The sequence below is a fragment of the Erythrolamprus reginae genome, chromosome Z (assembly GCF_031021105.1).
Source record: "Erythrolamprus reginae isolate rEryReg1 chromosome Z, rEryReg1.hap1, whole genome shotgun sequence".
NCBI lineage: Eukaryota > Metazoa > Chordata > Lepidosauria > Squamata > Dipsadidae > Erythrolamprus > Erythrolamprus reginae.
The window spans coordinates 98,659,220-98,686,797 of record NC_091963.1 but is presented as its reverse complement, the minus strand read 5'-3'; the positions used below and the strand labels follow the sequence as shown (position 1 = coordinate 98,686,797).

At 38.6% G+C, this 27,578-nt stretch overlaps 2 protein-coding genes across 3 annotated transcripts in view; one reads left to right on the top strand and one right to left on the bottom strand.

Annotated features, from left to right (window-relative positions):
* The window catches only part of HGSNAT (heparan-alpha-glucosaminide N-acetyltransferase), a 36,578-nt gene extending 17,427 nt beyond the window's left edge, over window positions 1–19,151 (top strand). Inside the window, exons 8-18 of the mRNA XM_070728024.1 lie at window positions 1,219–1,295; window positions 1,694–1,724; window positions 4,508–4,668; window positions 7,653–7,768; window positions 12,953–13,074; window positions 13,596–13,722; window positions 14,069–14,155; window positions 14,574–14,651; window positions 15,821–15,891; window positions 15,974–16,086; window positions 18,736–19,151. Of these exons, the coding sequence (XP_070584125.1) occupies window positions 1,219–1,295; window positions 1,694–1,724; window positions 4,508–4,668; window positions 7,653–7,768; window positions 12,953–13,074; window positions 13,596–13,722; window positions 14,069–14,155; window positions 14,574–14,651; window positions 15,821–15,891; window positions 15,974–16,086; window positions 18,736–18,917 (1,165 nt within the window). The 3' untranslated portion in view covers window positions 18,918–19,151. The remainder of the gene's footprint in view (window positions 1–1,218; window positions 1,296–1,693; window positions 1,725–4,507; window positions 4,669–7,652; window positions 7,769–12,952; window positions 13,075–13,595; window positions 13,723–14,068; window positions 14,156–14,573; window positions 14,652–15,820; window positions 15,892–15,973; window positions 16,087–18,735) is intronic.
* A 278-nt stretch (window positions 19,152–19,429) lies between these two features.
* INTS10 (integrator complex subunit 10) overlaps window positions 19,430–27,578 on the bottom strand; it is a 40,618-nt gene continuing 32,469 nt past the window's right edge. The window contains exons 17-18 of one of the 2 annotated variants that reach the window (XM_070728023.1): window positions 21,783–21,860; window positions 19,517–19,770 (exon numbers count right to left, since the gene is read on the bottom strand). In XM_070728023.1, the coding sequence (XP_070584124.1) occupies window positions 19,614–19,770; window positions 21,783–21,860 (235 nt within the window). In that variant the 3' untranslated portion in view covers window positions 19,517–19,613. Of the gene's footprint in view, window positions 19,771–21,782; window positions 21,861–27,578 lie in introns of both variants that reach the window. The other variant, XM_070728022.1, reaches the window with a different exon arrangement.

Sequence of the window (27,578 nt, the reverse complement as noted above, 5' to 3'; positions counted from 1 at the left end):
GGTTGGCAATCAGGGAAATGTATCCTAACATACCTGGGAAATCCATGTTGAGCAACTCTGTTGTTTATTTCTTAAATTTATGTGCCGCCCATCTTATCAAAGATCCTATCAGCTGAAAATCCTTGATTGACAGGGTCTGCAACATGTGTCCTCTGCCAGCACAGGTAGTTCTAGACCGTTCTCTAGAATCTGTAGTTTTCTGGTATGAAGTAGGGATTTTGTTGAGCTAGATGGGTGAGAACAAATATAATCTGTTTTATTTATTTGTTTGTTTGTTTGTTTGTTTGTTTATTAGATTTTTATGGGGCTTAGTTTTTTGCGACTTAGATCTTACCTTTGCCTGAAATTTAGATTTATTAAGCCAAGTTATTTCTCTCAATGGTTTATCAATTTATTTTCTGTGAAATGTATGTTACATGTAAAACTGGAATTCACATGAGTTGTATTTCAGAATTTCCATCTTGTGTCCTTACATTGTTGAACAATTTTTTTTAGCTGCTAGAAGGAATCTTGGAGGTTTTCTATTTTAATCCCTAATCAAGACAGAGGTGCCCTTATACCTTACAAGAAAATTGGCCAATCCTTTCTTGAAAACCTCCAGGGATGAAGGACCCACAACTCTGGGAGACAAGCTATTCCATTGATTAATTGCTTCCACTGCCAAGAAAATTTCCCTTAGTTCCAGACTGGATCTCCTTTGTTGAGCTTCCACCTGGTTGCTTCTTGTCCTGCTATTAGGTGTTATGGAGAATAAATTGATCCCCTCTTTCATGTACTGTAACAGCCTTTTGAAAACTGGAAGACGACTATCACATCCAAATCTTTTCTTTGGTAGGCTAAAGAGCCACTACATTAGTCACTATTTGTTTGTTTGTTTGTTTGTTTGTTTGTTTGTTTGTTTGTTTATTAGATTTGTATGCTGCCCCTCTCCGTAGACTTTACATTATACAGTGTAGTAGTAGGCTATGTTTATTGTCCATATTTGTTTGGTTTTTTAAAATGGCCATTTTCTTCCAGGTGAAAAATCCTGGAAGCCCCACCTTCAAGCTGAACTTATCTGAGAAATTGTATTGTCACAATTTGGAAGATAAAAGTATTGATCAAATTTAAAACCTATTCAGAAACAATATTTTATCACTGTAACAATGAAAAAAGTGCATTCAGAATTGTTAATATATGCATTCAGTGTGTGATTGTGATATCTATTTGACTTTATAGCCTGGCACTTACAATTATGATCTTTGTGAATTATGGTGGAGGAAAATATTGGTTCTTCAAGCATCAGAGCTGGAATGGTAAAATATTCAAAATTCAATTGTCCTTTCACATTAATTATATAAAATGAAATTACCTCATTTACTGTTCTGCTTTGGGAGTGAGAGTTTTTAAAATTTCATGTTCCAAGTAATGTTTGATAAGGCTAAGATAGTAGTTGAGCATGCAACCATGAGAGAGAAAAGGAAGAATGGGACCTATATGTAGTTTAAAATAAATTCTTCATTTTTAGCTTATTTCACTCCAGAATACTACTTCTCAATGTGCAGACCTTGCATTATGTGTTTTAGAAAGTTCAGAGTAATTTGTTAGCTTTTAAAAATACTTTAGAAATAATATTTTATTTATGTATCTAAGAATAACAGTTCTCCATTTTTATGAACATTAATTGTCTGTTAATGTCTGTTTCTTTTTATAGGCTTAACAATAGCAGACCTCGTCTTTCCATGGTAATTCATTTTGATTACTAATAGCTTGAATTTAACTAAGTCCATTCAGAAGAAAGCCATATGGGAATATCTCTAATTTAGTCTTTCAGTTGGTCAGGACTAGTTTAGTTATATTCTTAATCATCAAAGTGGTTACTGTTTCCAGTTACTTTCTTTATGCTATAGTTTTAGAGTAAAATGGTAATAAGTATACGCAGTTCCAAAATCATTGAATTTTTACATAAAATTCCTAGTCGTTTTCAAAACATAAAAATCGTAACATTGTCATGCAGTTCATTTAACAGAAGGCTGCTCTAGATTTCTTCACCATAAGAGAGACCCACTGACTGTTTCTCAAGGAAAGAAGTATACAGTACTGCTAAAAAAAAAATAAAGGGAACACTCAAATAACACATCCTAGATCTGAATGAATGAAATATTCTCATTGAATACTTTGTCCGGTACAAAGTTGAATGTGCACAACAGCATGTGAAATTATCAGTGTTGCTTCCTAAGTGGACAGTTTGATTTCACAGAACTTTGATTTACTTGGAATTTTAATTGGAGTGACTGTAACTTGTTGCTTATATCCTAAGATTTTTTATTAATATTGATTGTTTCTTCATTGCTTATTTGACCCCTATGACAATCATTAAGTGTTGTACCACATGATCCTTGACAAATGTATCTTTTTCTTTTATGTACGCTGAGAGCACATGCACCAAGACAAATTCCTTGTGTGTCCAATCACACTTGGCCAATAAAAATCTATTCTATTCTATTCTATTCTATTCTATTCTTGTGTTGTTTAAGTGTTCCCTTTATTTTTTTTTGAGCAGTGTACATTAAATCTTTATCTCAGTTACTGTCAATTGCAAATGTGACATCACTCTGTCTTTTGTTACTCTTCACTTCTACTGGCTCAAATTTTCTAAGTGACCCATCTGCTCAGTTTCTTCCATCATATGCAGATGTTTCATTGCTGAGAAAGGTCTGGAGTTGGAAGTCGATGCAGGGAGTGCATCTTTGAACTGGCATAATTTTCAGCTGGTTTCCCTCTCCCTTTTGCCCTAGATTCTTATTTTTGCTTATGAATACTTATCTAAGTATTCATTCTTTCGCAGTCAATTATATTTTGTTTCAGTAAAAGTCTATTTCAATCTGTTTTACCATCTTAGGATTTAAATAATTTTTATCAGCGGCAATAATATGATTTCACTGAGGAAATTATACCACAAGAAGTGGTAGCACCCATCACATCTGGAGGCAAGCTGTTCCATTGATTAATTGTTCTCGCTGCCAGAAATTTCTCCTTAATTCTAGATTGGATTTTTTTTCTAGTTTCCAACAGTTACTTTATCTTCTGCCTTCAGGTGCTTTGGAGAATAGGTCAACCCACTTTTCTCTATGACAGATCCTCACATATTGGAAGGCTGCTATCATGTCATACCCTATGCCTTTTCTTTGTTAGATTAGACATATCCAACTCCTGCAACTGTTTGTCATATTTTAGCCTCCAGTCCTCTTATAAACTTTGTTGCTCTTCTCTCAACTCTTTCTAGAGGTTTGGGGGTTTTTTGTATTGTAGTGTCCAAAACTGGACACAGTATTCCAAGAGTGGTCTTAGCCAGGAATTATAAAGCAGTACTACACATGATCTTGATACTATCCTTTTGTTGATCCAGAATTTTTTCCAGCTGCAGCACATTGCTGGCTCATACTTAAGTAATTGTTCACTTGGCTTCCCAGATCTCTTAAGGCAGGTATAACCTGGACATTTAGGTTTTCTTGCATGAGTGTAAACCTTACTTTTCTCATCACTGAATTGAATTTTGTTGGATAGGGCCCAGTATTAACATCTGTTGAGTTCCTTGTGGATCTTGAGACCATCTTCTAAAGTGTTGACTATTCTCCCCAGCTTGGCGAGAATTGGATGAGTTCCCCTCTACCCTCTCATCCAAATAGTTTATGAAGATGTAGGCCTAAAACAGAATCTTGAGGTGCCCTACTGCATGCTTACCTCTATATCGATATATGCTGCTCAAAAAAATAAAGGGAATACTCAAATAACACATCCTAAATCTGAATGAATGAAATATTCTCATTGAGTACTTTGTTCTGTACAAAGTTGAATGTTCACAACAGCATGTGAAATTGATTGTCAATCAGTGTTGTTTTCTAGGTGGATAGTTTGATTTCACAGAAGTTTGATTTACTTGGGGTTTTATTGTGTTGTTTAAGTGTTCCCTTTATTTTTTTGAGCAGTGTATTTTCATTGAAGACTACACTCTGAGTGCAGTTGGTCAGGCAATTGCAAATCTATCTGGTAGTGATGCTGTCTATCCTGCGTTTTTCTATATTATGAAGTAGGCTATGTCTAAACAGTTTGGGTAAAGGAGGACTTTTGGATGAAAATTTGGAAAATAATAGATACAAGGAAGGCTCTTGCCAAATTGGCTAGTGTAAAAATAGAATGTTGGACAAGTTGATCTTTGGTCATATAAAAATATCTACTACACAGCCCACAAAAGAACTGCTGAGACTATGAATGTCAAAGAAGAGCTCAAGTCTTTTGCATTTTCTAGTAATATTAAAATCAATAAATAGTTTTCTGGAAATTTTTGTAGATCATTGGAGAAGAGAGGAACTATTCAACTACTTCTCTAATATTCAAATTGTCCTCCTTTCATTACCATTAATACAAGATTAATATATTTTTCTCTATAGTTTCTCAGTTCTTGGAGTTAATTTCATCCTCATACAATATAGTCTTTTTTAATTTTCTGTCTTCCTTTCCTTTCTAGGTTTGTATTTATTATGGGCACCTCTATTTCACTGTCCCTTAGTGCCATGTTAAGACGGGGTTGTTCCAAATGGCAATTGCTGGGCAAAATTTTATGGAGAAGTATCCTCCTATTTTTAATAGGACTGATAGTTGTAAACCCAAATTATTGCCTTGGACCACGTAAGTTCTAAGAGATTTATATTTTTCATATAGACTAAAAATGTACCCTTTATATATCACAATAGAATTTTGGAAAAAGCTAAAATTCATATAGGTGCAACTATGTAAAACCGTTGCAACTACATGAGTTCTTGCAAAATACTACCATGTTTCCCAAAAATAAAACCTATCCTGAAAATAAACCCTAGCTTGATTTTTAGGGTGCACCCAATGTAAGCCCTAGCCCCAAAATAAGACTTAGTTAAGATCTTGCCTACTCCATTTCATTGTCTGATTTTACAAGATTAGGTGAGGTGCATACATAAAAATCAAGTTAGGACCGGGGTGGGAAGTGGAACTGCCCCATGTGTCCCACATCCATTTACTTAGGACCATCGCAGCCAGGCCTCCCATGCCCCAACACCTGTCCTGCCACTGCCTGACTTCTGTGGCCACTTGTGGCTGCATGCCACATGGCACATTGGGCCAGTGCCACTGCTCGCAGCCAAACGCCATGTGGTGTGTCGCACTGCCATTCTGCAAGCGATGGCACTGGTCTGATACACCACATGGCATCTGCCTAGAAGTGGCCACAGAAGAACTTAGGCAGCGACACAACAGTTGTCAAGTGTGGGAGGCCTGGCTATGGTGGTCCTAAGGTAAGCAGGTAAAACATCCCCCCAAAATAAGACATGATGATTTTGAATAAGACCGGGTCTTATTATTTCACATTGGGGAAATATGATAGTTACCTTTCATATTGTTTAAGGTGGGGTGTTACATCATTGTAACTCTCCACCTTAGTGCACATAAAGAGCGTAAATTGAAATTGAATTTTTTTTACAGAGCTTCAATGTGCTCAAACAAATACCAAAAAAATGATATACGTGTATATTGTAGGCCATTTAAGAGTAATAGTAGGCCAAGGAGACCTTTCAAGAATAGTAGACAAGTTTGAGCTAAGTGATTGGAATGTAGCTGGTGATCCCCTAGTACAAGTGTGCTAGGAAAATCATCTCTGTTTAAATAGTTGTTAAATGCTTTAAATAAATCTACTAGTCCTTGAGTATCCAAAATCCAAGGGAAAAAGGAAAGTGAAGAAAAAGGAAGATAACACTTTTTCAATATTTGAACAACTGCCAATGAAAGGAGGGTCTGATGCATTCTCCAACACACCTGAATGCAGGACAAAAAGCAATGGATGGAAACATATCAAAGAGAGATCCAACCTAGAACTAAGGAGAAATTTCCTGATAATAAGAGTAATTAATTGTAATAATAATAATAATAATAATAATAATAATAATAATAATAATTTATTAGATTTGTATGCCAACCCTCTCCGAAGACTCGGGGTGGCTCACAACAATAATAATACAATATAATAGAAATCTAATATTAAAAAGAACAAGTTAAAACCCATTATTGCTAAAAACAATCAATACTACACAATCACACCACACTCAAATGCTACATGTCAGAAGGGGGGGATTAGCCCACCCATGCCTGGTGACATAAATAGGTCTTCAACATCTAGCAGAAAGTGAGGAGGGTGGGGGCAGTTTGAATCTCCAGGGGGAGTTGATTCCAGAGGGCTGGGGCCACCACAGAGAAGGCCCTTTCCCTGGGTCCTGCCAGATGACATTGTTTAGTCGACAGGACCCAGAGAAAACCAACTCTGTGGGACCTAATTGACCGCTGGGATTCATGCGGCAGAAGACAGTTCCGTAGGTATTCTGGTCCAATGCCATGAAGGGCTTTATAGGTCATTACCAACACTTTGAATTGTGTCCGGAAACTAATCGGCAGCCAGTGCAAGCTTCGGAGTGTTGACAAGACATGGGCATATCTAGGAAGGCTCATGATTGCTCGCACAGCTGCATTCTGCACAATTTGAAGTTTCTGAACACTCTTCAGAGGTAGCCCCATGTAGAGAGTGTTGCAGTAGTCGAACTTCGAGGTGATGAGGGCATGAGTGACTGTGAGTAGAGACTCCTTGTCCAAATAGGGCCGCAACTGGTGTACCAGGCAAACCTAGGCAAATGCCCTCCTCACCACAGCTGAAAGATGATGTTGTAATATTAACTGTGGATAGAGGAGGACATCCAAGTTGCGGACCCTCTCCCAGGGGGTCAATAATTCCCCCCTCCCCAGGGTAATTGACGGACAGACGGAATTGTCCTTGGGAGCAAAACCCACAGCCACTCCGTCTTGTCAGGGTTGAGTTTGAGCCTGAATGGCTTACTCCAGAATTTATGAGTGCTTCATCACTGAGAGTTTTAGGATAAAATGGCATAATATCTCCAACTTGAGCAGAAGGTTGGGCTACAAGACCTCTGAAGTCCTTTAGAACTCTGTTATTCTGTTACTGTTATACTCTTATATTCATGTTACATATAAAATAGCACCACTTCTCTAACATAGCAAAAGTAAAAAATGGGATACTGTATCTTTCTTTGGGCACAATAGAATTCAAAACCAGAGGAACTCTGCATTTCAGTTATCTTTAAAAGCTAATATACTATAACCTTTGTTATTTTGACATTTCCAAACATGAATGTGCTTTTATCTAATCACATATATGTTTATAGAAAAAAAAAGATTGAGTGGTAAAAGGAATCCAGTTGAGAAATTTCATAAATGTTCAAAATCCTTTTGTAAAGAATTTTGTTTTAGAGCAATACAGCCAGGATAACTTGAACATCTTATTAAGATGGAGTAACAAGAAATTGATGGCTACTGGGATTAATATTGAAATGATTAACTTCAATAGTTGCCTTTAAACAAATTGCTTTTCTCATCTCATTAATTTTCCTTGTTTCCCATATATTTCTTAAAGTAATTGGGTTAGTTTGCTTAGATTAAAATACAATTATAACACTATTAATTTGGAAACATATCAGATGTAGACCAATATATATTGGTCTACATCTGATCTACTTCTGCATCCATTATTCTGTAAATTTATATGCTGATTTATATTGCTTTTATTTGTTGTTTTTTAGTTTCCTTGGATAATTTACGAATTCCAGGTGTGCTTCAAAGGTTGGCTTGCACGTATTTTGTTGTTGCGACACTAGAACTGCTCTTTGCCAAACCTGTGCCTGAGAACATTACTCTGGTCAGTGAATGGTCTAATAGTAGTATTTCATCTTAAAGTGAAGAGAGTACAGTATTGGCTTTTCCTAATTCAAAGTATTTAATTAAAACTGCTTCAATATGAAATTTAGAAAAGCTGAAATAGAGCTTATCAAATGTACCAAACACAAGTATCAGTTATCTCCCTTGCTTCAATAGTTGAGTTACTCCAACATCTATGAAAACTCTCAGTCATCCAGGTCATGATTGTCCCAAAAATGCTTTTTCAAAAAAGCAATTGAATTTTCTTTGTTTTTCCTTGAAGAAGTTTCACTTGTCATTCAAGAAGCTTCTTCAATTATGACTGAATGGTGGATAATTGAAGGATTGATATCTTTGCAGTCATCTGATTGCTAGCAATCTTTTTGAGAGTCATTGAGGCCATTTGGAGGTTCATCTGTCCCTTTACAGTCACTTGAATAGTATAAATGGTTGTGGTACCTTCTTGAAACTCTTGAAAGAACTGTGTTGTAAATAGCAGATAGGTGGCATTGTATCCCTCCTCATTTGTTGAGAGAGGATTGTTCAATTTTAACATAGATGGCCTCTTTGAGTTTTTTGTTCAAACCAGTAGTCCCCTTTCCAGAATGTGGCCTTTGTCTTTCAAATGCATATGGACTGTTGAATCTTGTCCTGATGAGTGTCAGGCCAAAGTCAGTTAGAGACTTTGGCCTGTCGCAAGTAGAATAGTACTGTGGGAAATGGAGAGGGGTGGTTGAATGAGAGGGAAAAATACTAGCCACAACAAACCCTTTTCATAGATTCATCCTTTGTTCAGCATGAGCCGGAAATACAGGGGAAGATCGTGGACATTGAGGGAACTGAAGTGGTCCATGTGATGAATTTGTGGATGGGGGAAGAGGGATGAGCCTTAACCTAGGTGGACAACTGTAAAAAAAAGTTAGTATCGGGTTGACTACAGTTTGTAACCAACATGGCTCTGTTAATAAATCAGCAATATATCGGAGGAAATGAACAAGCAGGAAGCTGCAGAATAGATTACGGGGTTACGTAATGAGGGAGCACCTGAGTTGGACGACGTTGCTGAGTTCGTCCAGCTGATGAAGATGAGGTTTTGCCATGTTGCGGGAGAAAGAGAGGTGGATGCGCATATTGGGCTGCTGAAGCAAGCGGGATGCCCAGTTAAAGAGTTGGTGTGGGAATTCAGGCATGCTGCTGGGAAGATGAGGGATTGATCGGAAAGGCTGCTAGTCTTCACATTCAAGGATGCCCTTGACCAGAGCTAAGAAAGGCAAGTGAAATACAAGGAGTCCCTTGGAGAATTCAGGATTGGTATGCCACCGCTATAGACTGGGATGCTGTAATGAGAAAAAACCAACCCTCCGTCGTAGAGCTTGCAAACCATCACGACGCCATGCTTTCCCCCATCAGGATGTGGGGCCCCTTGCTCCGAAGCTATGAGAGGTATGAAGTGCTGTTGGTGCTTGGCACCATCCCCCCCCCTCTCCCGAAGGCAAAGCTGTGCCCAGCCTCCAAAAAGAAACTGGCGAAAGCTCCAGAGCTGGGACTCTGAGCTCTAGCGATGGTGGAGTTCTCCACCCCACCCCTGAGAACGAAGGTGATGGATCTCCGACAGAAGAGCTCAACCCGAAATGGAGAAGATGACCCACTGGTGAGTGATGATGTCCGCCGATTCTTCCTTAAAGCAAAAATTAAAGTGATAGACACAGGGGAAGAAGGGGAGGTGGATGCCTTGATAGACATCAGTTGTTTGAGGTGCCTGATCAGCAAAACGGTAGTAGAAAAATTGAGATTCAAGACAAGATCCTTAGCCAACCCCATCTGATTCCAACAAGTGGATGGATCTTTAGTTGGAGGGGCTCCAATCACCCTCCTGAGTTAGTGGAACTGCAGAAGGGCCATCTCCATGAATTCATCCAGTTTATAGTTGCCAGTAAGATGTCAGAAGCCGTCATATTGGGCCTAGCCTGGTTGGATAAATGGACCCCCACCATAAGGTGGGAGGATAGATATTGAAAGCTAACCCTGCACATTGGCCCCATTCTTCCACCAGAAACCTATGCGAGGAAACGGCCCTCTCAAGATGCAGCAGAAGCCCCTTCTGCCACTGTAGCGAAGGAGGCCATGCCCCCAGGCCTCAAATAGGTGCCACATGAGCACCAGAACCTGGAAGGGGTATTTAGTGAGGAAGATTGCAAAGAACTCCCCCTCCCTGGCCAACAGACTGCACAATAGAGTTTGAACCAGGGGCAACTCTCCCGAAACCCAAAATGCACTCCATGACACCGAAACAACTGGAGGAACTGAGGAAATACATAGATACAAATTTGGAGAGGGATTTTATTCAACATGCAAAGTCAAGAGTAGCCGCCGCTACTGTTTAAAGAGAAGGAAGAGGGGTGGTGGTATTTCATTTGGTAGTTGATTTTCGAAACCTGAACTCTGTGGGCATGCAAAACACACACACACACCCTCCCCTCATGAGGGATTCACTCTGTATTTCATTGCAGCTTGTTTAAGCCAGTAATTGGGTCAATATAAGACCTCATACCCAACCATCACCTCCCCCAGAGAGGGGAGGGGGGGTTGAAAATAACATTAACCCCATGTGTTTTTTTGTTCTCTCCTTTTATCCTGGGAACGTTGAGGGAGTGGTCCATGTGATGAACTTGTGGGTGTGGGGACAAGGGATGAACCTTAACCTGGGTGGAGAACTATAGGAAAAGTTAGTATCGGGTTAACTGCAGTTCATAACCAATATGGCTCTTTTAATAAATTGTAACTTAGAAGAAGGACTCTGATTTATAGCAACATCAATAGCCTTTAGACTTACATACCGCTTCACAGTGCTTTAGAGCCCTCTCTAAGTGGTTTACAGAGAGTAAGCATTTTGCCCCCAACAATCTGGCTCCTCATTTCTCGGATGCTAGTTGGAACGCTGACAGTGGATTTGTTCTCCTATGTTGGGCCATGTATTTTGTTTCTTTATCCATACCAAAGAAGAGAACAATAAAGGAAACAGCCATGTCATTCCATATGTTTCAAGAATATCTGAAAACCTCAGGAGGATTTCAACCAATACAACATATTGTACATATATATGTTAAAACCCAAGAATACACTAAGGCAGAAGCTTGTCCACTCCAAGACTGAAATACAACCTGACTGATGTGATATACGCATGCACATCACAACCTGACTGATGTGATATATGCAATACAATACAGTGAGAGATGTGCAGATCTATGCTTTGGAGAAATGAAACAACAACTTCACAAATGCATGGCACAACATAGAACAAACCATCAGGACAAGATTCAGCAATCCATCTGTATCTGAAAGACAAAGGCCACTCTTTCAAAGACAGCAAAGTCCACATTCTGAACAGAGAGGACAGCTAGTCTGAAAGAGGAGTTAAAGAGGCCATTTATATTAAAATTGTAGAGCCCTCGCTCAACATCCCCACCTATCTCCTATTTACCACACAGTTCTTTCAACAGTTCCAAGAAGGTTCCATGCCCATTTGCACTATTCAGGTGACCTTGATGGCACAAATAAACCTTCAAGTTGCCTCAACTACTTTCAGAATGAGTGCTAATTACCAAATGACTTTAAGAATATAAATCCTTCCATTTTCCACCATTCAATCAGAACTGAAGAAGCTTCTTAGAAGAGGAGTTAAACTCAAGGAGAAATCAAGAAAGCCCAATTGCCTTTTGAAAAAGCACCTTTGGGACAATTATCACTGTAATTCACAAAATCCAGTAGGCTTCTATAAATCCTATAGAAAAATAAAACTGAATGGTGAGTGAGAACATAGTTGTGTAAATAATGTGACTTTCACTGAACATAAGGAAGGTTTTATTATTGATCCTGCAGTATAATGATGGTGGCAGTAAAGAAGCAATAGAGTTTCAGAAATGATTTAGACAGAGATACATTTTTTCAGAATATTTTAAAGAACAATACATCAGAATAATTTTCAGAGTATACAGAGCTTTTGTGCTGCTATTGTATTCTGAGAGTGTCATCCGGTGGAGCTGTTCCTGAATTAAAGCTGCTCCTGAAGTAAAGCATTCTCCAATTGGTGACTTCTCCAAAAGGGGACTTCAGGCATCCCGCAGCAGCTTAGATTATTAAACTTTCCAAGAATAAAGTTCCTAACTTCTGCTTCCTGTTCAGTATTTGAAGTATGTTTGGTTAAAGAATGTTTACTACCTGAATATAGCACTTTGACCTATTTCTTAGAACAGACAAAAGAGGCAGCACTTAGCTTTAAAATCCCAAACAATGTAGAGCCCTTCTTTTCTACATCAATTGAATTATGTATTAAACATACAGGTTTAAATATCTAGATAAACATGCTCCTTCAAATATCTAGATAGGATAGATAGGTAATGAACCAAAAAAAAGGAATGGGTTTTGGGATTAGATAGGCTTTTCCTAATGCTTTACTGATGTGCTTTATTGATGCTGGTTGTTTTAATGTTTAATACTGTTAACATTTGTTCAATTGTTGTTTTCTTTGTTAAGAAATGTATTGTTTTCTTATGAACTGCTCTAAAAAATTGAAAATGGACGAATAATAAAAATAAGTTATTAGTTAACAAATCAGTTATATGACTGCTTGATCGGGACTGAGAATGACTGAAATAGCCTAAATGATAGTGAATCTTTTCGGCATTCGTGCGGAAATATGTGCACAATCATTGGGGCTGCGCTCCAGAAAAGCCAAACTTCTAGGTTCTAGCGTGCATGTGTGCCTGACAATCAGCTGCCCAGCGCACATGCACAAATCAATTTTCAGTACTGCCATGCGCGCAAAGGCCATCTGATCATCGTGCACATGTGCACCAGAAACCCAGAAGACAAACAGGCAAGGCTGCATGTGCCAGGCAACATAGATTTGTGTACCACTTTGGGTACGAGTGCCATAGGTTCACCAGACACTGAATGCAAGTGTATGAGCTTTCATTAGTTTCTCTTTTCCATTCTGAAAAAAAAAGTTCAAACTTCAGTGGCTGAAGCTAACTACCGTTATGAAGATATTTAATAGAAGAAAAACTCTTAAACGTATACAAATTGTGCTAATAGAGTGAATACCTTCAGCAAATCCAGCACTTTAGGAGTTTCCCAATAAAACATGAATTACTGACATTTTACTTTTCTTTCTGTGTTTTAATAGGAGACTTCCTACCCTGCTCTTCAGGATATTCTTCCATATTGGCCCCAGTGGCTTTTTATGTTGGCCCTTGAAGGACTTTGGCTGTGCCTCACCTTCCTTTTGAGTGTACCTGGGTGTCCAAAGTCAGTTGAAGCTTAAATCCTTTTTCCCCCCAATGCTATATTTTCCAGATATCTATGAAATTTCACATGCTGTTCTTATTAATAACACTTCATTTTTAACATTCAAATAATATTTCTTTGCCATTCATTAACTTGACAACTGGCTACAATATTCTCATGAAGAAGCATTACTCAAATCAATTGGAGCTAGCTATTATAGGAGTGCTATTTATCCTTAGACTACCTTTTTTTAAGGCAGTGATTTACAAAGGGTTGTGAAAATGGCTTAGATATGATAGTCCTGATAAGAATGTTGTCATGAGGTTCCTGTTTTGGGATTTTGATAGGGGGATCAGTAATGAAATGAAATGATGGACACTGGATGGTTGTAGAAATTGTTGAAATATTCTAGAAGCCATTGTGCAATCTTGACAGTTTACAAAGCTACTTTCTCTTTATATTAACACTACACAAAAAGAGCTCCTGGTCCTTTCAAATCAGTCTGCTAACATGACTCACATATTTTTCCTCCACTCCTGTAGAGGCTACCTTGGACCTGGAGGTATTGGCAGTTTAGGAAAGTTTCCCAACTGTACTGGAGGGGCAGCAGCTTATATTGATCATTTGCTTCTAGGAGGAAAACATATGTATCAACACCCATCTTCAAATGTGAGTTAAACATTCCAAATATCCCGCTTAATCTAAATCAAATTGTATTTAGATTAGATTAGATTAGATTAGATTTATTGGATTTATATGCCGCCCCTCTCCGGAAACTCGGGGCGGCTCACAACAATAATAAAAACAGTACATAGTAACAAATCCAATTCCCACCAATCTAATTACAATTTTAAATTAAAAAATTCATAAAACAATCCCAATATATATAAAAAACAATCCCAATGTATATAAAAAACAGACACACAGTCAATCAATCAGATTTAAGTTAACAACTAATGTTTCTATAAATTTAAAGTATAAACAGAATTTCTAATGTATCCTTCTCAATCTATAGGTGTTATATCTTACTACAGTCCCTTTTGACCCTGAAGGAATTTTAGGAACAATCAATTCTGTCCTTATGGCCTTTTTGGGACTTCAGGTATTGTATTATCTTGCCCAACATAAGAAGAAAAGCTTCATCAAATGCTATATAGAAATATGAAAAATTATAATTCCCTATATGGTTATGAAGGGTGGGTGGCCCTCCCACAGGAATAATATACAAGAGTTGTTCAAATAGGTTTTTGGGAACAATACTTATTTTAACATCTAAAAAAGGTCATAGAACTTCAGAATTAATTATTTAACAACCAATCTAATTTAGACTACAATACAGAAAAAACAATGGTTAAGAAAAACCTACTCCAAAATCATAGACTAAGATTTTAGTAGAAATGTTTAATGCTACATTACATTGAATGCTGCAATATTTACATCATGAACTAGTGCTCAGTTTCACTCTATTAGCCTGTTAAAGCCATCCTAAGCCACATTTAATGTTCTTGTTTTTCTTTAAGGGAGGAAAAATTCTCCTGTTTTATAAAGATCAGCATAAGCAAATAATTCTTCGATTTTGTGTGTGGAGTATAATAATGGTAAGTTACAAATATTGCCTTGTTAGATCAAGTATTATATTTATTTATCAATTCTTCAAAAGTGTCTGTTGTTTTCTGGAAATTTTGGCTCAAAAGAGATGAATATTTCCTCAGCTGCAATAAACTGAATTTCAGTTCTTTAGAGGATCACACTTAGAATGCAAATTAAAATATGCAAAAACAAGATAGCATCTGTCATCTCTAGATGGACTCAAATCACCAGGTCCTAATGGACTACATCCCAGAATTCTAAAGGAATTGAAAGGTGTAATTTTAGAACCACTGAATCATAGCTTTCACTAGGGAACTGACTGAAGACTGGAAAAAAGCTGATATGGTCCCCATCTGAAAAAAGGGGGAAAAAACAGATCCAAGAAAATACAGAGCAGTCAGTCTGATATCAATCCTGGGAAGGTCTTGGAAAAGATAATCAAAGAACAAATCTGCAAACATTAGAAGCAAGCAAGATTAAAGTAGAAGCCAAAAACAGATCATGCCAAACAAATTTCATTTCATTCTTGAGTCAATCCTGAGCTGGTGGTGAGATTTGAACCGCTAAACTACAGCTAGCAGTTAGCTGAAATAGCCTGCAGGGCTGCACTCTAACCACTGTGCCACCCCGGCCAGTGCACCATAAGTTGGGGGTGTTCCATCACTGCAGGTTTTCAAAGAGACTGGACAACCATTTGTTTGAAATATTATAGGGTCTCCTGCTCATGCAGGGTGCTAGACTATAAAACATGAGGTTCCTTCCAACTGTATAATTCTGTGTTCTAGAATTGGCAGAGCAGCAGCTCTGAAGTAATTCAGAACAAGTCAAGTGTGATATCAAATAGGAGTCTGTCAGGAGCTGAGCAGTAGGATGACATGAGTTGTAGGAAGATGTAAAGAACAAAGGGGGGCAATCAGTGACACTGTTGGGTTCTGAGGATTATATGATATGAGGAGTGAAAAAAAATCTTAGAAGCTGTTAATTGGAAGAGATAAGTATTGAAGGCTCCCGGTTGTATGTTACAAATGATTTAGCAATTGTTTATTGAGACTAGGAATACTGTATAAGGTATTTTTTCTAGAGAATGAACTAGCAAAGCAAGTGAGCAGACAAATCAAACAACATTCTGTAAGTCCAGCATTTATTTTCATTTAAAATGTCTGCTCTTGTTTTTTAGGGTGTCATTTCTATGGTCTTGACAAAATGCTCAAAAGATGAAGGCTTTATTCCAGTTAACAAGAATTTATGGTGAGGAACATATGGAATCATTTAATTCTATAAACTGATATTTGATAGATAAACCTTGAATTAATTTTTGACATTCCCACAGGTCGATTTCATACGTGACAACACTGAGCAGCTTTGCCTTTATACTTCTGCTGTTGATATACTATCTTATAGATGTTAAGAAGGTGTGGTCAGGTGCTCCATTTTTTTATCCAGGTGAGTATGCTTAAAAATAAATTATTTAAAATTTTGAAATTTCTTTTCCTTCCAGTCCTGTAAAATATACTTTTCAATAAAAAAATTAAATAAACAAATAAAAATAAATTATTTAACTTTTTTTAGATTAAAAACTCTGGTCAGTGGTGGCGAACCTATCGCACGGGTGCCACTGCTGGCACGCGAGCCATTGCCCTAGCCCAGTTCCGACATGCATTTGTGTGCCGGCCAGATGATTTTTAGCACAGAGGCTCTAAGAGGCAATTTTTGGCTTCCGGAGAGCCTCTGGGGTGATGGGGGAAGGCCAAACACATGCCTACAGAAGTTAGGAAACAGGCCATGTCCGGCTCCAGAAGGCCTCCGGGGGGGGGGGGGGGAGCTGTTTTCACCCTCCCCAGGCACTGAATTATGGGTGTGGATACTCACGCATGCATGATAGCGCACACCCACGCTCTTTTGGCGCCCGAGGGAAAAAAGGTTCGGCATCACTGACCTAGGTGGTTATGAAGACCTTGGTAGATTTTCTTTGTTGATTCATATTGGGAAGTTTCTATCTCTCCCACCCATTCATGTAGTTAGTTTTACACTGGTATATATCTTCTAGCTGCCCCACCAGATGCATTGTTCAATTCCTGTTAAACTGAAAATTGTTGCTAACAAGTGTACTGAATTTCCTGGAATCATGACATATGTCATCATCAGCCTATGATTGAATTAATGATTTCCTGCAACATGGGTGAAATAGCTGCTGAATGATATACAGTAGGACAGCCAAAACTGCGCCTATGTGGCCTCTCAACCCAACTGTCCCAATTTTTCACAACGTACATGGAGGAGTCGCAGATTCTGTAAAGGATTAAGAGGCAATTAGAGCACATTGGAGAAAAATAAAGGATGAGTCTGACTTAGAGACACTTGTGGCAGTAAGAGCAGAGAAACCAGAGTATTTCTACAGCCTTATTGCATTTCCAGTGTCATCCATTGATCCTGTTTTATATCAAGTCTCTCCTGGGATAGGAAGGCTTGGGTGATTGCCTTTAGGGTCAAACAGAGGACTTTGTATAACATCCAATGGACAAAATTACTTGGATTTATTCTCAGTTGGAATATATGCAGCGCAAGTCCATATGAGATGCCCAAAGAAAGGTTTTGCCAAGTTATCTGGAAACAGTTCAATCCTGCTGGACATGATGAAGTGACAGGATTAACCACCTGATTGATGATAGCCTCCAGGATGGTGACTGCCAAATGGATTAAGTAATAAATTCTTAAGTGCCTTTTAAGTGCCTGGATTTCCCCTTCTTAAAACTTATCTACCTGCATAATTTTTGTCCAGTTTCCTACTTTTCCTTTCTCGGAATGGTGGTAGAAGAGGTGGTTGCTTGGCAGCTTCAGAGGTTCCTGGATTATTTAGACCTCTTTTCTGTCACAATTCAGGCCTGGTTATAGAACAGAAACAATATTGGTCACACTTGTTGATCTCTAGCAAGAGCAGCATGAAAGTTGTGCAACCATCCTCTCTGTAGCTTTCAGCCCTCTCCTTTGGGCCAGTTATGGGGTTTGTGACTTCTTTCTACAAGGCCAGTCATAACTGGTATTACTGGAGAGATCCAGTCCATGCCCACTTCTTTATAATATACAGCAGGACTCAGCACTTTCTCCATCCTTTTTAACATTTATATGAAGCCACTGAGCAAGATCATTTACCATCATGGGTTGAGGTATCAGTATACTAAAGATACTCAACTTTATATCTCCATTATTAGTGCTCCAATTGATGGTATGTTGTCATGCCTGGAGGCTGTAAGGGCTTGGATGAGGGACAATAATCTTCAGCCAAAACCTAGCAAGACCAAATAGTTTTGGGTGCATGCCACCTTAAGATCTGGGACTTTTAACAGCTTTAGTTATGGATGGGGTTTCAGAACCCAAACTGCAAGTTGGGGGTTATTCTACCTCTGTCAAGGCTGCCAGTCAGAATTCAGACAAATAGAACTCAGAGTCCTTTCATTTAAGGTTCAAAGTGAATTTATCAAAATCAGAACTTGAAGCATCGAAAGCAAAGTCTGAAGAAAATGGCGCGTACCCCACATACTAAAACCCCTTTTTCCACTCCCTGTGTTGGGCCTCCGCCCAATCTCCATTGTTCAGACGCATCAGGTGGTCCAAGATGCTCCTCCCGGGCTTCTCAGGAATTTGCCCGTCTAATGGTTCTATTTTTTTCATTGTTCTATTTGTTCAGAATGTTTCTTTCCAGCCCTAACCAGGTGCTAATGTTGTTCCCAGCTCTTACTGGCTTGCAAACTCTTTCATTGTTACTCTCTCCAAATAAAATTTTTTTAAAGCCCTAACCAGGGGAAAATAGTGTGCTGAAGCTGACCAGACTCAGGACGCTAGCCAGATGAATATCTGGCAAGCAGATTCTTTTTTCTAGTTTCCTCCCCCAAAACTAAGGTGCGTGTTATACTCTGAAAATGCGGAAATTCTATTTTTATTCTTAGAAATACTGATCTTTTATAGTCTTACTGCTTTTAATGTTATAAGTTGCCCAGAGTGCTTCAGAGCAATAAGGGCAGCAAACGAATTTAACACATATACACACTGTAATGCATTGCCACTTTTCTGATGGTATTTTTGATTTCTTTACAGGTATGAACTCCATTCTTGTTTATGTAGGACATGAAATATTTGAAAACTATTTTCCTTTTAAATGGAAACTGCATGATACACAATCACACAGTGAACATTTGACTCAGAATCTAATTGCTACATCTTTATGGGTTATCATATCATATATACTCTATCGGAAAAGAATATTCTGGAAGATATAGTTAAACTTAATACAAATCAAAAAGTTTGGACTATGAGAATATTGTATTCCCTCCATCATGTTAATGTCATATTTTCCCCCAAAGGATCCTATATTTGGTTTATATTCCAGATTATTTTGAACTGAAATCTGTATATTTAGTTAGCCTTACGTTCAGTAAATTTAAGACTTTGTCCAAACTTTATTTTCTACATTATTCAATTTCTAAATAAATATACTGAATGCTTTCCAATAATGGTAGTTTCAAAATAATTTTTAATGCACAACTAATTCAAAAATGTGTCTCATAAAAATCACATAGATCATAGAGCAGTATTTGTGACTGCAGGCTCAGGAAGATTTTGTTCATTTGATTGGACCACAACTCCTTAGGCAAAGCATCATGATGACTATCTGTATCAGCTTTACATGACTTATGAATTATTGCAACATGACTAATGGATTTCTATTATTTACCCACAATTTAAAATCTAGTCTTGGGTCTGAACTAAATTTATTTAAATGAAAACATGATTTTAATTAATTTTGAAAACTATTTTATTTAGAATGGCAAAGTCAAAATGATGAGGTTTGGCTGTACTTTTCCAGCAACTCGGCTTCAACAGCTAAGGATAGCTGGCTAGTCCCATTGGAATGAGGATTTTCCTCCTTATTTGCTTCTCAGCTCCAATGAAGGAGCTCAAATGACAACGTCTACTCAGCTCAGTGTCTGAAGAAGCAAAATCTTCTCATTCATACAGAATCTATGCAATACCATCATCAGGTTTTCCCCACAGCGGGATACTTGACGCTCCATTGCCAGACGGAAATCCTCCTTCACACCTTTGGTAATTCCTCTGGTGATTGTGTGATGTCTGCAATTATAATAACACAAAATAAATTAAAGGCTATGGAGCTACATCTTGTAGAATGAAAACTGCATGGTATTTGTGTAGAACATTCCAGTTAACACTTTAAAATATTTATAGAATGAGAATGTTTTATAACATCTTATGTAAACGTCTTATGTAAAATCTCCAAATGATTTTAAAGGTATGGAAACACATCCTAGAATCTTAAGTCCTGAAATTCTGGATCTCCTTAATGCAGTGTATTAAAGTATTCATGCTAAAGATAATTGTATTCAGGTTTAAATTTGGCCGTAAGAATATTTTTATGACTGCAGGTTAAAAGAGTAATAGAAGAAACACCTTATTTCAATTTTAGCAAATAAATTATTTACCAAAGTAGAATAAAAGCCGGTCAATATATATGTAGTAATGTAACTGTAAAGTTCTGAAGATGACATCACTAATTATCCCTGCCCGAACACACTATAACTCTCCATAAGAAATTAAATAATTTATGGGCTAATAAGAAGAACCAACAATACCATTTACTGTTAAATTATATAGTCTTCAATTTATGACCACAATTGGGACCAGAATTTGGTTGCTGAGTGATGCAAGTAATTCCAGGATGATTTTTAACATGGTTGTTAACCGAATCTAGTCATTGATTTTGCATGTTGAAAGCCAGTTGTGAAGAGCCCAATGTGTGATCACATGACTAGAACACTGCAACTGTTGTAAATGAGCTGGCTGCAATCATATGACCATGCAATTAGTACAAATGTAACTTTGAGGACAAGTCATAACTCACTTTTTTCAGCATCATCATAACTCTGAATTGCCATTAAATAACTGGTTGTAAGTCAAGAATTACTAATTCCATTATAACCACTACTGCAGCATCAAGAGCTACAGAAATGAGCCAGATTATGCCATTTTGTAATGGGCATTTTAAACTTCATTTTAGTTTCTCCATTCTGCTTTTTCCTCCTGTTGCAATGATCTTGTGCTCAGCTATGACCTATGGATTCTCAAGCAGTTTGAAAGGGTAAGATTTAACCATGTTGCAACACACACGCACCCAATTGTCTTAATGGTTTGGGACATCATCAATACATTAAAAAAGTATTAAGAGACCAGAAACTGCTGTATATCCACCATGGACTACTACAGCATATTCCTTTATTATACAACTTTTAACTATTGGTGGAGAATTCAAAATAAAAATGGGCAAAAAAGGAGGCAATGTAGAAATGATTTGTAATCTTCCAAAATTGGTTTATAATAATTATGACTTTTATCTTTAAAAAATCCTACAACATCATGAAAGCTGAGGGTAATTGCAAAAAAAGTAAAAACGCACAATTTGACCTCAATTCTATCGGGGGGGGGGGGTGTCACATTTTAGTTCTTAAACTGCATATTCAATATGGCTATATTCGTTCGATTTTAAACAAGACTTCATATTATTATATGCTGTGTTTTCATTGCCTCTTTCTTGTCCATGTAGTGTTTTAACAGGCTAATTTCTTGTTGAAGAAACAACTTGCTGAAACCGCAAACCAGAAATCAATATATATATATATATATATATGTATACATATTCCATGATTACTAGCAAAACAGCATAGATCAATTTTGTTCCACTGCTATTAGTCAAATTTGCTTCTCAAGAGGCAAAGAAAATAGAAACAAGCAATGTAGTGAAAGTAAAGAATATGAAAAATGCTATGAAAATCCTTGCTAGTCTTAACAAATTAAGAGTCAGTTTTTAGCTACATTATTTAAAAAATGGTCTAATTTGTCCAGGAAAAAAAATAGAAAAATCATTGTTTTATTATATAGAGATCGTACATGGGCCAGTAACTTATGAAAAAATAACAAACGTTAACAATAATAAAACAATTTGCCAAATGATGTAGGCACAAATGAAGAACAAAAGCATGGAATTAACAAAGGTCTGATAACCATGACCAGTACAACATATTGACGAAAAGACAGCACACTATGAGCAGGGATGTCCTCCTGCTTTGTACCTGTCAGCAGTCTGCATGCTGGGCTGTAGTACAGGTATGAATTCCTGCTGCAGTAACCCCAGCGGAGGGCTAGAAGTCCTTTAAAAAACAGCAAACAGCAGCATTCAAACACACACACCAACTTCCCACTGTGCTATAAAATCAATTCTCCGGTAACATATACATTAAGAGGAATACAAATCAAAAGTCTAAATCCTAGTGCAGGCATCCAATTGACTTTTTATAAGAGATGATGAAACAGAAAAAGCTTTTAGGCGTTCCAAAGAAGAAAATTCTAGAAGTCAGCTGAAGATTTAAATCCTGTTGGCATAAATAATGCCTTTACTGAGAAAGATACAATGTGGTAAGCAATCCTTGGATTACATGCAAAGTTTCAGTGAGGAAGCCCAGTGAATGTTCACCATGTTGAAGAGAATATAAGGTATCACCTGAAACACACAAGCTCTGATTCTCGTATCTTTTTCAAATGGAAGAAAACTGTTACTGTTAGACTAGGCTACCAATGTAACAGATAATAAATCAAGCCATCTGTTTCTTTTACAAAATAGAAGGGGCTAATTGGCATCAAATATGCTGCACCTTTCCTTGCCCCAGGGCACATCTAGGGAAACTAGATTCTTTCATTCTTTCCCAGGTATTTTTTTTAGTAATTTTTGTGAAAGCAACTTTCAAAAGAAAATAAATCAACAGCAAAACCAATTTTAAAAGAGAAAAGATAACATAACATTTCAATAGCAATAGCACTTAGATTCATATACAGTGATCCCTCTATTATCGCGAGGGTTCCGTTCCCAGACCCCTCGCGATAATCGATTTTTCGCAATGTAGGGTTCCGGAAGTAAAAACACCATCTGCGCATGCGCGCCCTTTTTCCATGGCCGCGCATGCGCAGATGGTGGAGTTTGCGTGGGCGGCGGGGGAAGACCCAGGGAAGGTTCCTTCGTCCGCCTAGCAGCTGATCTGCTCGGCAGCGTAGCACCAGCGAGGAGCCGAAGATCCGGGTTTCCCCGCTGCCCACGGAAAGGGGAAACCCGGATCTTCGGCTCCTCGCTGGTCCCCAATTCTGCCAACATCAGGCTCTCCACACGCCCTTTCGCCGTAACACGAGAGCCTTCCGAAAACTCTTTCCGAGCGCCTCAGAGCAGCACCCCCACCCCTCTTTGATTCCCTCAACCCGCCCGGCCCCTCGCTCCCCTTTTCCACACTCCAACCGAGAGAGGAGTCCGCACTGCTCCGGCTGCCGTGTCTCCTTCTCCCTCCTCCTCCTCTTCTTCCCCGCTTTTCCATCCTCCGCCGCCGAGGTCGCCAGGAAGGGAGAAGAAGAGTCAATGAACGGCGCCAGCCGCCGCCTCGCCCAACGCAAAGCGCGAGAGCCCAGACCCGGAGGCAACCCGCTCGCTGTCTGCGGCGCTTCGAGTTTCTCCTCCCGGAGGCGCGCTCGGCGCTCGCTGCAGCCGAAGATCCGGGTTTCCCCTTTCCGTGGGCAGCGGACGAAGGAACCTTCCCTGGGTCTTCCCCCGCTGCAGCGAGCGCTGAGCGCACCTCCAGGAGGAGAAACTCTAAGCGCCGCGGACAGCGAGCGGGTTGCCTCCGGGTCTGGGCTCTCGCGCTTTGTGTTGGGTGAGGCGGCGGCTGGCGCCGTTCATTGACTCTTCTTCTCCCTTCCTGGCGACCTCGGCAGCGGAGGATGGAAGAGCGGGGAAGAAGAGGAGGAGGAGGAGGGAGAAGGAGACACGGCAGCCGGAGCAGCACAGACTCCTCTCTCGGTTGGAGTGTGGAAAAGGGGAGCGAGGGGCCGGGCGGGTTGAGGGAATCGAGGGGTGGGGGTGCTGCTCTGAGGCGCTCGGAAAGTGTTTTCGGAAGGCTCTCGTGTTACGGCGAAAGGGTGTGTGGAGAGCCTGATGTTGGCGGAATTGGGGACCAGCGAGGAGCCGAAGATCCGGGTGGGGAAACCCGGATCTTCGGCTCCTCGAGAGCAAGAGGGGGAGAGATAGAGAAAGAGAGAGAAGGAAAGAAAGAGATGAGAGAGGGAGGAAGAGAGTGTGAGAGAGGAAGAAGCAAGATAGAGAAAGAGAGAGAGAAAGAAAGATGAGAAAGGAAGGAAGAGAAATGAGAAAATGATTGAAGCAGAGAATGACAGGAAAGAAAGAGAAAGAGACAGAGAAGTGACTCTTGGTGATGACGTATGACGTCATCGGGTGGAAAAATCGTGATATAGCGTTTCGCGAAGCACGAGATCGCGAAACTCGAGGGATCACTGTACCGCCCTATAGTGCCTTACAGCAGTCTCTGGACAGTTTGCAATTTCAGCATATTGTCCACAATAATTTGGGTCCTCATTTTAACGTTGTTGGAAGGATAAAAGGCTGAGTCAACCTTGAGCACCATCAGGATCTAACTCCAGGCCTTGAGCAGTTAGCCTGAAATACTGCATTCTAACCAGTACACCACCAGGGCTTCACCCTGAATACACATTCCAGAACTGACTGACATTACAAATGCTTCTAAAAAAGAAATTTAGCAGTAAATTAAGGCTAGTGAAATACAGTACATTTTTAAAGTAAGAGCTGCAAATTAATGTCACTTGAAGTTTATTGTTCATATGTACTACAGGACAGATGTATTGTAATTTTTGCCTTCTCCAATATTTTGATTGTTATTATTTTTCCATCATTTTTCTTAATTGCTATTGTACAATGAAAAGCTGCAATAATTTCATTGATATTGATACATTAGAGATGGGTTTCCTCACTCCCATTTGCCAAAATGGCAGCTAATAGATTTGTTTCATATATCTATTAAAAACATACGAAAACAAAAATTATATCTCTTTTATATTTGTTGGAAGTCATACCAGTTTAAAAGCTTTTAACAGAATTCTATTGAATTTAATTTTCATTACCAATGTGGAAAATGAAACATCTTAATATTCTGTCACAAACTAGTCAATCTTTTTTAAAATAATAAAAATCAAATTTAAGTTGGTTAAATTTATCAAATTTCCTTTCTAATTCAACACAAACATGAGAAAATTTATTAATTTCTTATAAAAATACTAATTACAAAATACAAGATTAATTACATCATATACAAATGCAGGAAAGACTAGCAAGGTAGTACTATCACCATAACACCTGCAGTTTATTCCCACTCAATCTTAATGAACTCAATCTGTATAGTCTGGAGGACAGAAGAAAAAGGGGGGACATGATCGAAACATTTAAATATATTAAAGGGTTAAATAAGGTCCAGGAGGGAAGTGTTTTTAATAGGAAAGTGAACACAAGGACAAGGGGACACAATCTGAAGTTAGGGGAAAGATCAAAAGCAACATGAGAAAATATTATTTTACTGAAAGAGTAGTAGATCCTTGGAACAAACTTCCAGCAGACGTGGTAGATAAATCCACAGTAACTGAATTTAAACATGCCTGGGATAAACACATATCCATCCTAAGATAAAATACAGAAAATAGCATAAGGGCAGACTAGATGGACCAGGAGGTCTTTTTCTGCCGTCAGACTTCTATGTTTCTATGTTTCTATCTGATCCGATTCTCGATCACTGCTTGGACAAGTCATTGCAGTTTTCTTGGAAAGGTTTTTCAGAAGTGATTTGCTATAACCTCCCTGCTAGGGCTGACAGAAAGTGACAGCTGGCTTTGTAGCTATGGTGGGACTGGAGTTTCTAGCCTGGTGCTTCAACCACTACACCAATTTGGTTCTCTAACACATTTACTAACATTTCCAAGAAATTGGATATAGGAATTATTTTATGATCAGCAAATGCTCCTGGAGAGGAATTTCACTATGTCCATAATAAAGTTGAGGCATGATAAAGCTGAACTACTATTCAAACCTAAGTGTCTGAAACAGAACTTTCCATTAAAAATTGGACTCTACAACAGGTGTAATAATGATAAATAGATAAATGAGCAAACAGAACTGTAACTGGGGAATGAGTGCTATTGCAGCTAATCCTTTCTCACTAATTCAGGGCAAAGGTCCAATTTCTGTCTGTTCACCGAAAAGTCATTTTAATATTTTCAGTGAAACAAAAAGGGGATAAAGCTGTTGGATTCACTGTACATGACAGGACAGTTATGCTTTGCTTCTCAGAAGCTGCTGGAAGATTCTGCTATCAAAGAAAAGATTACGGCTTGAATTCCATGCAATTATTATAAAATAGAAGAACAGATAATTGTTTCATAGTTCTATGGAGTGGACATTAATAGTCATAATAGAAGGATTAGTAATTGAAACTGTTAGGGAGGATGGAGTCAGTGTTCCAAGCAATAGATCCAAAGCAAGCAAAAATTCTGAGGCAGGTAGATTCTTCAAGTGTCACATTGGCACATATCTGATGAAAACCAACTTTGAGGGGGCCCTTGGTTTTCCCTTAATTAAAAGTAAATGTTTTTTCCTCAACCTCAAACAATCAGTCATGTGGCCCAATCAAGACAGCATCTGCTGGTCTGGTGACATCACTCCTTCCTGTGGCTAGGTGTGAAAATGTTTTTGGTCCCCAACAGAAAGCATTTTATTATAACTACACAACCCCAGTTGTTTCTAATCCTCTCTCCCTATCTCTTGCTCCAATGTGGCAACACTGAAGCTCCAAAATAGCTTCGGCCAGATTAGATTCAGGGTTGACAGTCAATTTTATTTGTATATCACAATAATGCATTCCATCACACAACTACACATTACACATCACACACAAACTGATTATTAAAATTCACTGACTTTGAAAAATACAAATTTAATGGGCAAAATAAAATACTTGTGTCTTAAGAATGTATTCTTAGTAAGAAAGCGCTTCAGAAAATGTTTTGTGAAATTAACTCCCCTATCCCTGGGAACAGAATGGTTCAAGAGATTTTCTTGTAATTGTACAAATACTTGTATTTGTACAAGTATTTCTTACATGCAAAACATCTGGCTGCTATTATCTTCTCAACCAGTAGCATGTATAAATCATAGGTAAATTGGGCATAAAACTAAATATAGGAAACTTTTAAAATTTACCTTTTAAAAATGGTAAAATTTTTACCATTTTAAATTACTTGAACAGTCTTCTCGATGCACAGTGTGTAGATTCCAACATGGGTTCAACTCTACTCTGTTGCTAGGGACTGAGTTTTAAATTTTCAATTCCAATTAGTTAACGGCCCCTAGCTGCCTAGAAGGTCAGTTTAAAACAAAGCCAAAGTCAAAAGGTCAACAAAGAACTTTATTAAAAGGAAACAAGAAACAACGACAAATTGAACTGCGACTTGGGTCAAAAGGGTTGGGTGGATTTGGACTCTCCATGCAGCATATTGAGAAGACCATTCAGGTAAGTCAATGGTACTTCTCCAATGCACTGCTCAGGAGTCCAACATGGGATATACCCAAGCTAATCAGACAGGGAGGGAGAAGGCTGGACCAGGGGAGCAGGAGAAGGACTAACGCACTGAAGGACTCGTCTACAAAAGGCAGCCTCTGCTGATGCAAATGCATCAAGACGATAATGTATGATGAATGTTGGTGGTGAAGACCACAGCATGGCAGATGTCTTCCACTGAGGCTTGCATTGCCCAAGCTGCCAAGGTGGTCACACATCGCATGGAATGAGCTATGATTCCAGGCGGAATTGGTTGAGATTGGGCGTGATACACCTCTGCTATGCAGGATCGTAGCCAACAGTTTATCGTCTGAGGTGAGACCTTTTGATCTTTAGTGGTAGGAAGAAAGGAGATGAATAAGGCATTGGACTTCCTGAAAGATTGTGTCCAACAAATATACATTTTAAGCA